The following is a 16,328-nucleotide window of genomic DNA, read 5'->3' as shown; positions in this document are numbered from 1 at the left end:
GCGAAAAGACACACTGAGGGGCTGTGGTGGGGTGATGGAAATATTCTACATCTTGGCTGTGGTGCTGGGTGCACAACTTGGTAAATTAATAAAAATCACTGGACATTTAAAACAGGCAAATTTTATGGCATTTAAATTATACTTCGATAAAGTTATTAAAAAAAAAAAAAGACCTAGACCCAAAATTAAAGTTTAACTATGACTCTTCTTGCTCTACCCCGGATGTCATTTCTCGGTGCACATACAGTGGGCGACACCTGCCGACTGGCACAGTGTTAGTGTCATTAGAGCACTGACCTCAGGGCGGCCCTGGGTCTCAAGAACACACCTTGAGACCTGCTGCTTTAAACACAAGAGTATGCAGGGATTAAAAAATGGGCAGTAGGGACTTCCCTGGTGCTGCAGTGGTTAAGAATCACCTGCCAATGCAGGGGACACGGGTTCGAGCCCTGGTCTGGGAGGATCCCACATCCCGCGGGGCAACTAAGCCTGTGCGCCACAACTGCTGAGTCTGCGCTCTAGAGCCCGCGAGCCACAACTATTGAAGCCCGTGCGCCTAGAGCCCGTGCCCCACAACAAGAGAAGCCACCGCAATGAGAAGGCTGCGCACTGCAAAGAAGAGTAGCCCCCGCTCGCCGCAACTAGAGAAAGCCCGTGTGCAGCAACGAAGACCCAACGCAGCCAAAAATAAATTAACAAGAAAAAAAGGGCAGTAAACATTTCTCAAAAGAAGATACACAAACGACCAAAAAGCACATGAAAAGATACTCCACATCACTAATCATGGTGAAACGTAAATCAGAACCCCACCTCACACCCACGATGATACTATCACAAAATCGGAAAACAAGCGTTGATGAGAAGAACCAGAACCCCGTGCTCAGTGGTGGGATGCAAAGTGATGCAGCCAACATGGACAACAGCAGAGTGGTTCTTCAAAATGTTAAAAACACAATTACCACCTGACCCAGCCATCCCACTTCTGAGTATATACTCAAAGATTTGAAAGCAGGGTGTCAAAGAGATGTTTGCACACCCACGTTCACAGCGGCATTATTCAAAATAGCTAAAAAATGGAAGCAACCCAAATGTCCACTGATGGATGATGGGTGAGCAAACTGTGGTTCATCCACACAGTAGAATATTATTCAATCTTGAAAAGGAAGTAAATCCTGACACCTGCTACAGCCTGGATTAACCTTGAGGACACTGTGCTGAGTGACATAAACCAGTCACAAATGGACAAATCCTGTAAGACTGCACTTCTATTAGGCACATGGCGTAGTCAAATTCATAGAGACAGAAAGGAGGAGGGCAGATGCCGAGGGCTGGGGAGCTAGTGTTTAATGGACAGTTTCAGTTTTACATGATGAAAGGAGTTCTGAAGATGGATGGTGGTGATGGCCACAATGTGAATGTACTGAATGCCAATGAAATGTACACTTAAAAACGGCTAAGATGGTACATTTTATATTGTGTATTTCGCCACAATTTAAAAAAGGGAAAGAAAGAGGGAGGGAGAGAAAAAGGGAGCAGGAAGGAGAGGACACAGGAGGCCTGGCCCACAGAATGGGCTGGGTGCTGCTGACAGCTAGGTAATCAGACACCCAAAGCAGAAGACAGTCTAAAGAAAATGCTGTTTATGCCTTTGTGGATAGAACTTCATGTCTTGATGACTCAACCTAAATATAAGACAGGTAAAAATACACCATAAACAAAGTAGTGGTGTTTTAAAACGTTTCAGTTTGTATTCCTACGTACATTTTGTTGTCAGTGGTCACAAATATCAATGTGTCCATCTGGGCAACCTAACCCTAACCCTGCAGATCACAATAACAACAGAAACACAGCTAACAAACGCTTTTTAAAAAGCATTTTCAAAGATATAATTTACATACCATAAAATACCCCCATTTAAAGTGCACAATTCAGTGGGCTTTAGTACATTCACAAAGTTGTGCAACCATTGCCACTACCTAATTCTAGAACATTCCATCCCCCAAAAGGAAACCCTGTACTCAATGGCTACCTATCCCTCTCTGGCCTAGACAATGACTAACCTACTTTCAGTCTCTATGGATCTGCCCACTCTGGACAGTTCCTATAAGTGGAACTGTACAATATGGGGCCTTTCGTGACTGGCTTCTTTTACTTGGCAGTGGCCTCAAGGTTCAGCCGCGTTGTAGTATCAGGATGGACCACATTTCGTTTATCCATTCATGAGCTCATGGACACTGGGGTTGTTTCCACATAGTCATGTAGCTGTTTTGTCTATGCTGCTAGTACGAGTCTTTGCGTGGCTTACGCCTTCATTTCTCCTGGATAGACACCCAGGAGGGGAGTGGCCGGCTCAGAGAGCAGCTCCGCCCATCACACTGAGCAGGCTGTGCCCAGGGCAGCCACACCGGTTCATGTTCCCACCAGCTGGACATGAAGTTCCATTTCCCCACATCCTCCCCAAACACGAAAAAATTCATTTTATTTTTAAAGTGACTCTCTAGCTACTGGAGAGAACTGAAAGACAGTCATCTCAATTCAACACCAATCTTACCAACTGCAGGTAAGCAAAAACATTTACATCCAAAACCTTTCTCATAACTAAGAAAAAGCAGGATATGTTCCAGAACACCCATTTCCTTCTGTACTCTATCGCATTATGCTGTAGAATAAACAAACAGTATGGGGGAAAGGTGACTAAATATTAAAAAAATACATTCCTGAAACAAGTTACGGAACAGGCCCAATTAAACTGCAAAAAAAGGCCACTTACCACTAGCTTCAGATTTTTCCACTGCGAAATGCCTGACCCACTGGTCTCACTCCCCGAAACCCCAACTGGGTGCTCGGTGTGACCTGGAGGCACCTCCCCTCCTACTGTGACGTGACGCCCCGACGTCCCTGGAAAGGGCACCCTGTCCTCGCCTGTTCAGGCACCTCCCGGTGATGCGGACCTGCAGTACCACCACCAACTGGGCTTCATGGTGTGCGCGCTCCCGGGGCTACATTCTGGGCAGTACGTCAGCAGTGGGACCCCAGGCACCTGGACCAGAGCCTCTGCGGCCTCAACAGCGGATGCTGCCGCCTGATGCCCTTGCTGCCACGGGGGCCTCCGGCTGGTCTTGACTGATGGCCAGGTTTCTGAAGCACACGGTTTGTGGACCGTGCTAACTGGAAACGACTGCAGTACATGTAGGTGTATGCATGCGTGTTTGTCTCCATCATTTTACTCCAGAAACTCCAGATGGGCTGACGTCATTATGAAAAAGAAGTCTTCAGCTTAAGTTTAAATTTTCTGAAACAATGACACTTAAAATACCAAAGCCTTTGAAGACCCGTAACAATTTACTCTCTACAAGGTACTGCACACGTATCTGCATCCCGAGGGCGGCTACGCTCCCGTTCCACGGGCACAGCGCACACGGAGCCATCGCGTGGCCGTCTAACTCAGACGAGCTGGACTCCCCCACTCGGCAGAAACCAGCAGCACAGAATTAGCACGGCGAAGAGGACACGGCCCCAGCACGCGCTGACCGGGGTCCCGAGTGTTCCCGTGCACCCGCAGCCTTGGGCCACCTCGGGACAAGGGCCAGGCTCATTCGAGGCCACTCGTAGGACGGGGCTCCACCGCCCCCATGCCCCCACCCCCCGTGCAGGCAGCACGCAGCTCCCGTGGGCCTTGTCATGGCCGCTCTCTGCCCTCAGAGTCTCCCCCTTCCCCTGGCTTCACAGCAGTGCTCTGGATCCAGGAGAGAGGAGTCTGGCCTCCGGGGAAGGGGCACTGTGAGGCGCTAGAGAGGTGAGTACGGGATGTTTTGTACCTTTAGCCTGGCCTCTGAAGGGTGTGGGATTTGGTATTGGTGGAGGAGGAGTGGGCAGTGGTGTCACAACATCTGGAAGAGAAGTACAGGGAGCTCTTGTGAGCGTCGGGCTGCGCAAGGGGCCGGGCCCGTGCGAGGCGGCTGGGCTCAGCGCAAAACCCAGGGCAGAAGAACCCCTTCCTGCCGTGCAAGGGAAACGCTCAACCACGGACGCACACCAGACGGTGCCGTGACACATCTTCCTGGGCTTGAGTGCCCACTGCCCACCAGCCTTGTCACACTGCCACTGTCACAGCTACTTGACTCACTCCGTCCACTTTTCAGGAGGGAGGGGCCTTGCTGCCTCCAGAGGCCGACCCTCTCTATTTAGAAGTCCATTCCAAATGAAAGATATGCCTCTGAGACATCTTGCAGAAAGTGGCAACTCTCCTTACAGAGGTGGGAAAATGTCACAATTGGTGGCTGGGGCATTTGGCCTTATAAGAAGGACCACTTAGAAAGAGTTAATAATATTGTCTACAGTGAAGATACAGGTCTGTGCTAGGCAGGTGGGCCTGGCATCCCAGGGTGAAACGAGCAGGCTGGCTCCCCTCCGAGAGAGGCGTTAGAGCGACCAGAAAAGGCCCACGGCTGACATCGATGCACTGCCACTGCCACCACAGACCGTCAGTGCCGGCCCTGAGAACTGCCCTGCACAGGCCCTGGGCTGAACCACCACCGCGGTCCCAGGAAAAGCCGAGGCCACACAAGCGGGCCGCGCAAAGGCCCCTCACTCAGACAATTACCTTTCATGAAGAATCGGCAGGTGGGACGAGGCCTCACCTTCCTGTCACTGGGGTCCTTCACTTCACCCTCCTCCAGGTCATCATCCTGAAACAGAGGACAACGTGACTTGAAGAGAGACTTGTCTTCATGAGGGGAAGAGGCAGGAGGGGCATCTACCACCACGGCTTCACTAAACCAGAAAAGGTACTGTCACAAGACTCAGGTCCTGGCCACTCACGTGGCCAAGTTCACATACATTTTCCAAACCTTAGGCTCCTCGTCCACACAACGGGGGTCTCTCAAAGCTTACCCACAGGAGTGCAGCACCACACAAGACACACACCGTTCTGGGAAGCACGCGATGCGTGACGAAAAGCGTGTCGTCTTGTTTCTCTTAATTAGTAATTCTGGGCAGGAAATGGCTACACTTCAGGTTTTTAACATTTTTTACATTTAAACAAAATTTACAGGACAAAATATTTTATGTCCTTCAAATGAGACACTTTCTCTAATTTAAAAGTCCACGGGCAAGGAGGAGGGAATTTAGGCGACTCAGGCCACCAAGCGTATCCACCTTTAGCTTAGACCTGGGCCCTTCTCTTCTGGTTCTTGGTCCAGAGATCCTAACCTTGGCTTTAGAATAATGCAGGAGGGTTTAAAGACCACAGCCCGGGTGGGTCTCTCCCCCAGGGATTCCAAAGAGCAGCCTCGACTTGGACCACTGCTCTGCACCCTCCTCAGTCCCCACCCGTGCCCCTGAGACGCTGCTCCGGGATCGCCCCAAGCTTGGGCGGGTATCCAGCGCCCTGCTAACATAGTTAAGTAGGTAAGTCCAAGATGGAGCTCCTCACTGCCCCCCACCCCACCCCCCAGGGCCCAGCCCATTCCAGAGCGCCCTCATGTGGTCAAAGCAAGGGATCACAAGCAGGGCAGAGGTCTGGGAGTCACCTGGACCTTTCTCTCCCCACCTCCTGCAGCGCCACTCTCGTCCAAACTACTGCCCAGTCCCCACCTGGCCTGGGGACTGCTTCCTGAAGGGTGTCCACACTCCTGAACCCTTCCCCATGCTCCCCACAGTGCCGTGACCTTTGCAAGTCTGGCTTGACCATACTCTTGCCTCTCTTCCCCGGCATGTAACTCATCTCATGTCCAGATCACAGCTCGAGTCCCCTTCCTTAGGGCCCCCCATCTCCCTTCACAACCGGTTCCACAGCCCCCTGCCCCTGGAGCACGGGTCCCAGCCATCGTGGCTGCCCAATCGGACCCTGCTTTCTGCTCACCACGGGTCACCGCTCCAAGCACAGCGTCAGGCTCAGAGTAAACAGCAAGTATTGATATTTACCGAATGAAGAAATACTGAAGGCAAACCCTAGATTTATGATGACTTATTTTAAAGCTTAAATATTTGTATAATTTTTGCCTTAAAAATACCAAGTTATTAAAAGGCATTTTATAACAAAAAAGAACAGATGCCTCAGAGTTATATCCCTTAAAAGTTATATCCCTTAAAAGAGAGTCAACAGAATTTCTTTTAGAGAGAAAGATTAAATAAGTTATTCAAGGTTTTTTTTTAAAGGTCCTGAGAATTTATTCATCTTATAACTGAAAACCTGTACCCTGTGAACAACATCTCCCCATTTTCCCGACCCCGAAAATGATTTCAGTTTGAGGAAAATGTGCTGATTTTGTGCTATATGGCAGAAGCCCCCGCCCTTCTGGTCCCCCAGCCGTGCCTTCCTTTCACTACTCCCCTCCTGGCATAACCGCAGTGCGCTATTATCTATTACACAGGAGCTCACATCTAAGTTGAGAGCAGATTCTGTTTGTTCTCATTAGAAAAACAAAACTCTTTTGAGAGGTCAGAACTCATTCAAATCTTCTGCTTCGTTTGGAAATCAATGCACAGGAGTTGAAATGATGAGTACAGAGTGACTGCTTTTCAGAAATCAAGATTCAGTCAGTGCACTAGATCGGGTTAAACAGGTGTTTCTGCAAAGGTGTTACTCTCAATATGCACAAGAGCAACGAGGAGCCAGCTCCCTCGCTCAGACGGGGAGTGGTCACCTGAACCACGAGCCACGAGGGAGCCCTCTGCGGCTTCTCAGACGCCAAGCAGACGAAAACATCAACAAATCACTCAGCAATCGAACACCCTCAAGTGTCAACTAACCATTCATTTAGTACAATGGCCTTTCAAGGGCTGGACAAACAAAAGGAGTTCTTAAATCTTATAAAGAGTTTCCCGTAATTACGGCTCAAGAAGGAGGTCTCTGAAACCAGACTCCCAGCGCTCAGTGGCTGGACAGCCGTCCTGTCAGGTCAGGGCTGTAACTGTCAGGTGGGAATTGTGACGGGCAGCCCCTGATCCCGGAGCCAGCAGAGAGCAGAGGTCCAGCAAGAAGCAAACTGGTGGGTCTATAAACAGCTAAAACGGCACCAACAACTAACTCAGGGGGTGAGTGCCAGGCCCTCCACAGTTTACAAATCTAGGAGAACCATGGCAGCGTGTCCCTGGGGTGAGTGTGCACAGGGCATGGGGCACAGGGCAGCCTGGATCACACCTGCCGCCATGACCATGGACACGGCCCTCCGCCCCAGCCGTGCTCTCCCCCACTGACCTTCTGAGCACCCAGAGCTCCCACCCGGGGCGCAAGTATCATCGTGATAGAAAAACCCCTCAGAGGCAACACGTCAAAACGTTGAGTGAGGGGAGCATGGGTGACTTTCACTTTCTCCTTTGGGCAGGTTTTTATTTTCCTTAAAATGAAAACAAAACCACAAAGCCTGTATATGACCTAAATAACAAAAAGAAGTCATTTCCCACCTATCAGCTCCGCAGTCTCGGCAGGTAAGGAAGCAAGATGCGGCACGTGCCCTGGAGCAGAGGCCCAGGCACCCCCCCGGGCCAACCAGGGGCTCCCTGAACCCTCAATTCTGTACCTGTGAAGTGGGGTAGCAATTCGGGTCTATAATCCCGCATTCACACCCTTTGGGGCCAGAGGTCATGTTCTGGCCTCAGAAGGGTGATTGGGTGGGTGGGTGGGGCGGCACCTGGGACGGACAGTGATTCTCCTGTGAGGGGACCAGCCCACAGGGGGTAAATACAAAACCATAAATGGCCTCCATGGGCTCTGGCCAGGTCAGCCACTGGCAGGAGAGCTTTCCCACCCCAGAGCTCTGGGCTGCTCAGGTGAGCAGGGACGGCGGCCCGGGCCCCTCAACCGCCCCGAGGGAGGCGGCAGGCCTCACTTAGTCACTTGCGGCCAAGCCGCCATGGCTGCTTCCCCGGCTCCCACCAGGGGACAGTGCTGTGGACGTCCCCAGATCCCTAGGCCCGAAGGCTCACCTGCCTGGAAGCCCTCTGGCAGAAGATACTGTGGGTCCAGACGCGATAGGAGCAGGTAGATGTGAACAGGAGAAAAGACAAAAGACCGCCTGCAAAGAAAACGCCTCCAAGTATATCTGTCTGTGGCTGGGCCCAGAGCTACCACTTCCGCCCAAGGAGTCATGCGGCCCGTCCACTCGGGGCGTGCCCACCCCGCCCCGTCTCTGAGCACGCACCCTATCAGTGTGACAGTCACTGACGAAAGGAGGAAGGGAATAAACTATGCCACGCTTTCCCAAGGGGATGGCACACTCCAGGTGGCTGAAGTTCTGTCAACCAGATGACAAGCGAGATATAAAAAAAGAGAAACAAGTCCATAAGCGGAGGAGACAAAGGATGGACCAAAGATGGAAGGCCCTGAGTCTGTCAAGGTGTATCACAGAGCCACGAAGGAAGGGGGTCTGTGTGTGGAACTCAGCAGGGGTGCGGGAGTGAGCCAGGCAGGCCTCACACGGCCGCATGCTCTGTCTGCCTGTCCTAAGTGTGGCTTCCTGCACAGGTGAGACAGCTGACGAAATCGAACTCACCCGCGCTTCAGCTGTCGGTTGTCGGGGACCCTCGGCCCCCCTCCACAAATAAGCCGGGTGCTATAAATAGTTGGCCCACAATCCTGTTTGCAAAATCCCATCCCCACTGCAGCAGGGAGTGGCACTTCCAGAAAAGCATTTGTACCTGAAGGTAGCACACCAAAACATATAAAAGTAATTCAAGGCCTGAGTTATAATAAACTATGTGGTTCGGACAAAAGAATGTCAAAGGTTTATTGTACAAATTGATGTCACTATCAAGGAAACCACTAACAGAGCAGGAAAGCTGGGGAGGGTGGGGGTGACTCCCCCGCAAATCAATTCACCTGTCCCAGTGACCCAAAATCTACAAGGGAAAAAAGAGGGACAGTGTACCCCGACAGGAGAGAAAAGTGCTTCTCAGTTAAAAGGAGGATAAATCACAGGGCCTTTTATTTATTTAAAAAAAATTTTTTTGGCCGTACGCGGGCCTCTCACTGCTGTGGCCTCTCCCGTGCGGAGCACATTATTTATTTAAAAAAAATTTTTTTGGCCGTACGCGGGCCTCTCACTGCTGTGGCCTCTCCCGTTGCGGAGCACAGGCTCCGGACGCGCAGGCTCAGCGGCCATGGCTCATGGGCCCAGCCGCTCTGCAGCATGTGGGATCCTCCCGGACCGGGGCACGAACCTGCGTCCCCTCCATCGACAGGCAGACTCTCAACCACTGCGCCACCAGGGAAGCCCCACAGGGCCTTTTAGGTGCTTCCACTCAGCTGGCCGTTCCCAATAATTCCAGGCCTGGATGCTGAGGGGAGAGACAGGCAGTGAAGCGCAGGAGAGGCCCTGGGAACGGTGAGCCTCTTCAAAGAGTCAGCGGGGCTGTAAGACCCCTGCCAGACGTGGAAAAGCTCAGGGGCCTCAGCGAACGCACTTTTGAGGTGTGAGCCAAACTGCCCTTCTGCGTAAAAACATCCAGGTAGTTCACTTCTGATACCAAAAATGTGCTTGAAAGCAATGGGAAAAAGGCCCCCTGGGATGGACACTTTCCACTTGGACCAGAGGCTACTTGGCAGGGATTTAAACTGAAGGGGACCAGGCCAAAGGCCTGTCAGAAGCAGGCTGCTCATGGACCCAAGTGCAGACCTCTGGCTCCCTGTCCATCTCGGGAGAGAAAGATACAGGAGTGTGTGCTTGCGGGAACGTGGGGCGAACTCTCTAGCCGAGATTCGACGAGGAAGGACGGACGGGAACGGGGATGGAGAGAGCAGGAGCGAAGCAGCTGTGGTTTTCCAATACGAGTTAATCTGTGTCTACGCTGGGTTCTTCCAACAGCGGCTAGTGCGGGTGCTGGTCACCCACACGCAGTGCCTGAACTGCCTCTTTATGCCAATGGCTCTCCGGTGTAGACCTTCCACCCACTGCCACCCCCATTTCAACGGCACTCAACTTCAACGCGCCCCAAAGCAGCTGGAGTTTGCCCGTCTGCTGAGAGGGCAGTTACTGGCTGCCTCCAAAGTGCCAGGTCCTGGGAACAGAGGGGCAAAGCCACGCAGGTCCCAGACTTAGGGAACTTGTGTTCTTGGAGGTGTGGGCACGGAACAGCAACAGAAACAAACACACTAATGACCCAGTCAATTCAGACTGTGGAAGCCCAGCAAAGGCACTGAGCCAGATGTAACAGAGTCAGGGGCAGGAGGCAGAGCCTGCAGAAGGGAGGAGACACGGAAGGAAGCCAATGGTTAAAGGATGGGGAGGAGCCTGGAACGCAGGCAGGCACAGGCAAGGGCAAATGAACCAAGGGGCTCCTGGAAGGCAGGGGCGCTCCCATGAGGGCCCACGTCTCCATTCATAGTGCCCACTCCCGTTTAGGCCTGACTATCCATGGTGGGGTGATGGGCTCTGCCCTTCCCAGTTACACCCCCAGCGTGTTACAATGAGCCTGACACACTGCAGGGTCCGTGGGGCTGTGTGTGGGAAGGGCAGTGCCACCCCGTGGCTGAACGAAGCTGTGCTCTGGTCTCAGCAGCCTGTGGGTCCAGTAGGGCTGTGAGGCCCTTGCGAGAGGTGCCAGGCAGGCACAAGCCAAACCAAACAACCATCTAGGATCAAGTGGGCAAGAAACTCAAACTGGATTTCTATTTCACCTACTGTTTCTGGGGGAAACCAGCAAACCTCCAGACGATGGGTGCTTTCCCGGGCCAGCTCAGTTCAACCCAAGGTCCCACGCCACCACATCTAAGTGCGGCAGGAAAGCCTGGCGGTGCGGTGACGGCAAAGCCCCCGGGACCTGCAGGGAGACACCTCCCTGTCCACATATGATCATGGAAAGGCAGGAAGGTAATGAATTTTCCCATACAGCTTATTCAACAGTTGAAGCAAGAAGAGCTTGCAACTGGTCCTTTCTCAATGGGAAAGAGACTGCCCAGAACGCCGGCCACAGCACCCCAGTCATCAGGAGCCCCTCAATCCTTGGTGGCAGGATGCAGACGTGGCTTTTCTCTTTGTAAACTGAAAAACCAAACTCACGGGCAACCTCAACCAATGATTTCATCTTCTGCCCCAAATGTCGTCCAAACTGATTAACTGGAGTCTCATGGCATCTCCTTTTCCTCTGGTAACCCTGTGGTCAAGGTGAACTTTCCAGATGGGAAGGGAAGCATAGCTGGCGAAATCTAAGAGTGTTCATAGATAATGTCCCGCCAATACCCTTTTAAACGAGTACAGTATTAATAAGTAACGGCTGTTAATTTAGGAGACCATCTCCTACACTTAGTTGTGAGAAAATAAAAGATCTAAAATTCTAAGCTTGTAACTGCGTACGCGATCTTGTAACACCCCTTCTAAGCTTGTAACTGCATACGCAATCTTGTAGCGCCCCTTCTAAGCTTGTAACTGCATACGATATCTTGTAGCGCCCCACAAAGTTCTGCTCTCGTGAGCCGAAGTTTGCGAAGCACGGGCTTTGGAAACCAGGCTGCAGCCACGGCCACCGCGACGCAGCGTCCATACCAGCTGTCGCAGCAGCCTGGCCCTTCTGGTGAGCCGGGGTTATGCACTTGACCAGCCCCTCCTCTCTCGGCCACCCAGAGTGGTTCTGAGGCGCTCCTCACACCTCTCGCCACAGCGACTCTCCGGTGAGCAGAATCTCCTTTCCGGGATATTAAAAGCACCAGATCTTGTCAATCTGCTCCGTCCCTCTCTCAACCCCTTTGAGTAAAAGTATTTCTCAGCAGGACTTCAGGCTCTTCCCCCCACAGACTCAACTTCTTAAAAGATCGTGACAGAAATTCTTTCAACAGAATCATCTGTCATAAAAACCCAACCTGTGCACAACTAAGATGATTATTACTGGGTTCCCTGCCCTTAATCTGAAGGCCAGATTAATTTAAATAAGTTATGACAATATGATGGCTTGGTCAAAAGCCAAAGCGTTCTGACACACAACCCCATTTTATCCAGTCCTGAGGGTCTTTTCAGGGACACTCCCTAAGAAGCCTGGCCCAGCCGCAACCCTCAGCAGAGAAGGGCAAAGACAAAAATGCCTAAAATAATAGAGAAAAGCTGGAAGGAAGTTTTTTCAGGCTTAAGAACCTAACAGGGGACTTCCCTGGTGGCGCAGTGGTTAAGAATCCACCTGCCAATGCAGGGGACACGGGTTCGAGCCCTGGTCCGGGAAGATCCCACATGTCGCAGAGCAACTAAGCCCGTGCGCCACAACTACTGAGCCCACAGGCCTAGAGCCTGTGCTCCACAGCAAGAGAAGCCACCACAATGAGAAGCCCGTGCACGGCCACTTGCCGCAACTACTAAGCCCGCACACCGAGAGCCCATGCTCCGCAACAAGAGAGTCAGGGAATGAGAAGCCCACGCACTGCAACAAGAGTAGTCCCCGCTTGCCGCAACTAGAGAAAGCCCGGGTGTAGCAACGAAGACCCAGTGCAGCCAAAATAAATAAATAAATGAATTTATATATATAAAAAAAAACTAACAGGAACCGAAATCCACAATGGTTCTAGTTGAATACTAACTCAAATATTACTTACAGACAGCAAAGAAAAAGGCAGAAAATTACTGCTTGTTTAAAAAAAAAAAAATCTAGAATTTTAACGCAATCCAACCAACAGCACCAGATGAGTGAGGGTCCACGGGACTTCTGCCAGCTACCGAATGGAAGACAGTTTTCTGACTGTAGCCCACATCCCCTGATTTCGGCGTTCCCTCATCACCACGGCGATGGCTCCCAGCACACGCCTCCTGTCCCCCTCCTCTGGGGGCACTGCTGGCTCCGCTGGGCATACTCACGTCGATCTCTCCGTCGTCGATCTCTCCATCGTCGTCCTCTTTTCTTTTCTCCTTGGCGGCCTCCACGGGCTCCCTGTCCTCCACGCCGCAGACGCCCACCTTCCCGTCCTCCCCGGGAGCCCCTTCTCCCCTCTCCTCATCATCCTCGGGCCCGGCCTTCTCGGTGTCGTCCTCGTGCGTGGCGGGGGCAGGCTCCTCGGGGACCTCCTCGTCGTAGTCTAACTCGTGCTCGTCCAGGTCCCTGGTGACCGACGAGGCCTCGTCCCTCAGGTCGCTGGTGCGGTCTTCCTCCCCCCGGTCCCCCTCGGCCCGCGGGGGGCTGGCCGGGCCCCCGCTCAGCTCCGGAGCCTCAGAGTCCTGGTCGTCCTCGTCGGAGCGGCTCTCCTCTTCCTCCTGGCTCAGCCCCGGGGCGGCGTTCTCCTCGTCCTCGGCGTCGGAAGCCCTCCCGCCCGCTCCATCCAGATCCTGCTCAGACCCACTCTCCCTCAGGATGTCATCGTCCGAGAGCCCCTGCTGCCCCTCTTCATCCTCTGGAGAGCGAGGGTCCCGGTCAGGGCTCTCGGCCACATCCATCGGTACCCACGGTTCTGCAAAACAAAGAGAACACACACTCACAGCATCCAGCAAAAGGGCCAGTCAATCTCGCACCGGTTTGCTGGGCCCCATGCTTGCCTCCGGCCTGCCTGGCTCCTCCACATCCCAGACCCCAGGGCACAGACCACCGGCACCGCACCCCAGGCCTCCGTGGGGCCGGGCCAAGAGCGCGGAGCTGTGCGCCAGGAGCCTCACGTCTGGAGCCACCGGGTAGCGAGAGGGCCGGCGTGCCCACCTACACACGGGGCACTCCGAATGGTTATCAGACAGTGGGCAAGAAGACGGGCATTGCAAGCGACAGCTTTTTGGGTTTGTAAAGTAATTACTTGTGCAATTCAGGAAAATGTGCATTCAGAAGGAGGTGGCAACACTGAAGGCAGCGCCTGGCCTCTTCTGGAGTCACCCCGCAGGGTGTGGACCAGAAACCCGGCCTGCCTTTGAGAGCCCCCAGGACATGGGCCATCTCCCGTTCCTGCACATCTCTCCAGGTCAGGCCGTGAAGGCTGCCCGGAAGGCCTTCGTGCACTGTGATTCTCGAGAACCACTGTTCCAGGACAGGCAGGTCGTGGGAAAGAACTCTGGCAGAAAATCTTACATATTTAAGGAGTTTCTTATATAAAAAGACCAACAGTGTCATTTTAGAAGATTTCATTTCTATTTTTACTCACTAGATTTAATTATAAAGTGACTATTTTCTCGTTTTCCCACCCCAATGTGCAAAGATAGGACACTGTTCCACTGCTTCTAAATGCAGGTTGCAGAAGGTGGGTTGAGACGGTGTGTGCATGAAATCGACACCAAACAGCCTACAAGCACACATTTACCATCCGCCACGCAACGGGTAGCGAGTAACCACTAAGCTGGTGTGAGATAGCAGGAACAGTGAAGGGTTTTATGTTCACTTGATTCTTCAAAATTTTTTATTTAAAACAATGTATGGCCCAGTCATGCTACTTGGTACCTCAGTGAGATCTGGAAACGCACAAGTGTTTTTATATACTTTGTATAAAATTACTTTATGCATTTACATAACTAAAAATTTAAAGTGTATCTTTTAAATTTATACCTCCAAAAGGAGAACCTATGTTTAAAGATGCACATAACCAAGAGTTGGTATCTGAACCCACAGTTAAAAACAGTTTTGTTTTTTTGCTGTTAATGGAAATTATTAAAATTCAGCAAACATGAGGACAAGTTACTTAAAATTCATCACTTTATAAATAAACTAAATGGTTAGCAGTAAAAGAAATTTACAAACCACCCAATCCATTCAAAGTCACTTAAAAGTAGACAGCTTTGAAAATGATTCACTTTTCAGTCTTCTAACTACACTATCCAGAGGTAGGACTACTGGAAAGAATTATTAAAAAGTTAGCCCTAAAATGGTGTATTTTGCTGCCCCGTGGCTTCCTGGCTTCCCTGTGCAGGGCAGAGCCTGTCACCACACACATCACCCCTGCAGCCCAGGGCAACGCGCAAGGCAAGAAGGCTACCGCGGACAGGGCTCGGCACCCGCACCTCTTCCAGACAGAGCACGGGGGCGTTAGGGCAGCCAGTCAGGGGCCAGTGGCAAACCGGCAGCCTCCCCCTCCTTGGCTAATGACATCAGTAAAAACCGGAGATTTTCCTTTGTGTATGATGTCCTATGCCTACCCTTGCACAGTTTTTATTACATTGTATATAACGAAAACTCTACACAGAAGGGCAGGGACTTTCATTCCCCAGCTGCTCAGGCTGGCACCTGGGACCCTGTAGGCAGGCAGTCACACGCAGCTGGTCAGTGAGCCTCAGACATATCCCTACTGGAAACCTGACAAATTCTGATTCTCACATCATACAGTCTAATGGCAACCTTGGGAACCAAGTCACCTCTGAAATCAATCAACTGGTAATCAAAATTAAGTGTCCCCTTACACTAGTTTAAAATCCACAAAACTGATACTCTAGCTTTGCAACATATTATCCTGTTCATGGCACAGAGGCTCCCTCACTAGTAACTTGATAGCAGCCCCTTCTTGGGGCCCAGGTGCCAAAAGGTTTCATTGTCATGATTAGGTCCAACCAAATTGCTCTTATATTCTGGCAAACTTCGATTTAAATCCTAGGGTAAGAAATGGGAGAGAGAATGCCTAACTTCAACTATATGAGCTCAAGCAAGTGGGCCATGTCTTTCTGGGACACATGGAACAGGGTACACAGTGTGGGCTTCTGAGTCAGAACCCGAATCCCGGCGCTGCTGCTTCCCAGCTTTAGGGTCTTGGGCAAATTATGTAAACTTGCCAGACCCCAGTTTCTTTATCTGAAATACGGGGAAACAGCATCCGCTGCAGAAGTCATTGCGACACCTAAATGAGATCAGCCTGTTGGCTTCCAACACCCACACCCCTCTCCCCACCAGACTGCGGTCAGTCTCCTGGGTGCTCAGGAGACAGCCATCCAACACACGCCGGATAATCACCTCTGCACGACCACGTGAGCAATAAAATCAAGTCCCCCCACCTGCTGAGAGACCACCACTCTGCCAGGCACTCGGCCCCAGTTCCTCGCATCAACCCTCCAAACAAGTGCTGCCCCGCTCACAGAGAAGGAAACCAAGGCCACGTGGCCACTGGGCGCGATCGGGGCTTTGCATCTCCGAGCTGCTGCCGGAGCAGATGCCCAGTGCCGGCGCCGGCCCGATGCATGAAACCAGCTCCTGCTACCTGCCCAGGGACTAATCCCCACTTACCACCATTGTTTCGACAGGAAAATGGGACCTGAGCTCTAATTGACTTTACACATTCTTTTTTGGAACAGAGCCCTCACATAAATCGGGGACTTCTACTGAAGCAGCAGATTTTGCCTGTTGTTCTTTTCTCCCTTCTAAAGTTCTGTGCTGATCCATCTAGGTTGCTATCTTAGCCCTTCTAGAACCAAAAAGACACACTTTCACAGAGACGGAAAAGTAACTATATGATC

General features: G+C 51.8%; 1 protein-coding gene across 1 annotated transcript in view; it reads right to left on the bottom strand.

The window, feature by feature from the left end:
• Positions 1-13,349, bottom strand: part of ZC3H18 (zinc finger CCCH-type containing 18) — a 44,560-nt gene extending 31,211 nt beyond the window's left edge. Inside the window, exons 1-2 of the mRNA XM_007468471.1 lie at positions 12,777-13,349; positions 4,604-4,688 (exon numbers count right to left, since the gene is read on the bottom strand). Of these exons, the coding sequence (XP_007468533.1) occupies positions 4,604-4,688; positions 12,777-13,349 (658 nt within the window). The remainder of the gene's footprint in view (positions 1-4,603; positions 4,689-12,776) is intronic.
• Between the last annotated feature and the right edge of the window lie 2,979 nt (positions 13,350-16,328).

This window comes from Lipotes vexillifer, unplaced genomic scaffold (assembly GCF_000442215.2).
Source record: "Lipotes vexillifer unplaced genomic scaffold, Lipotes_vexillifer_v1.1 scaffold23, whole genome shotgun sequence".
Lineage (NCBI taxonomy): Eukaryota > Metazoa > Chordata > Mammalia > Artiodactyla > Lipotidae > Lipotes > Lipotes vexillifer.
Note: the sequence above shows the minus strand (reverse complement) of the source record. Positions and strands in the feature narration are given on the sequence as shown.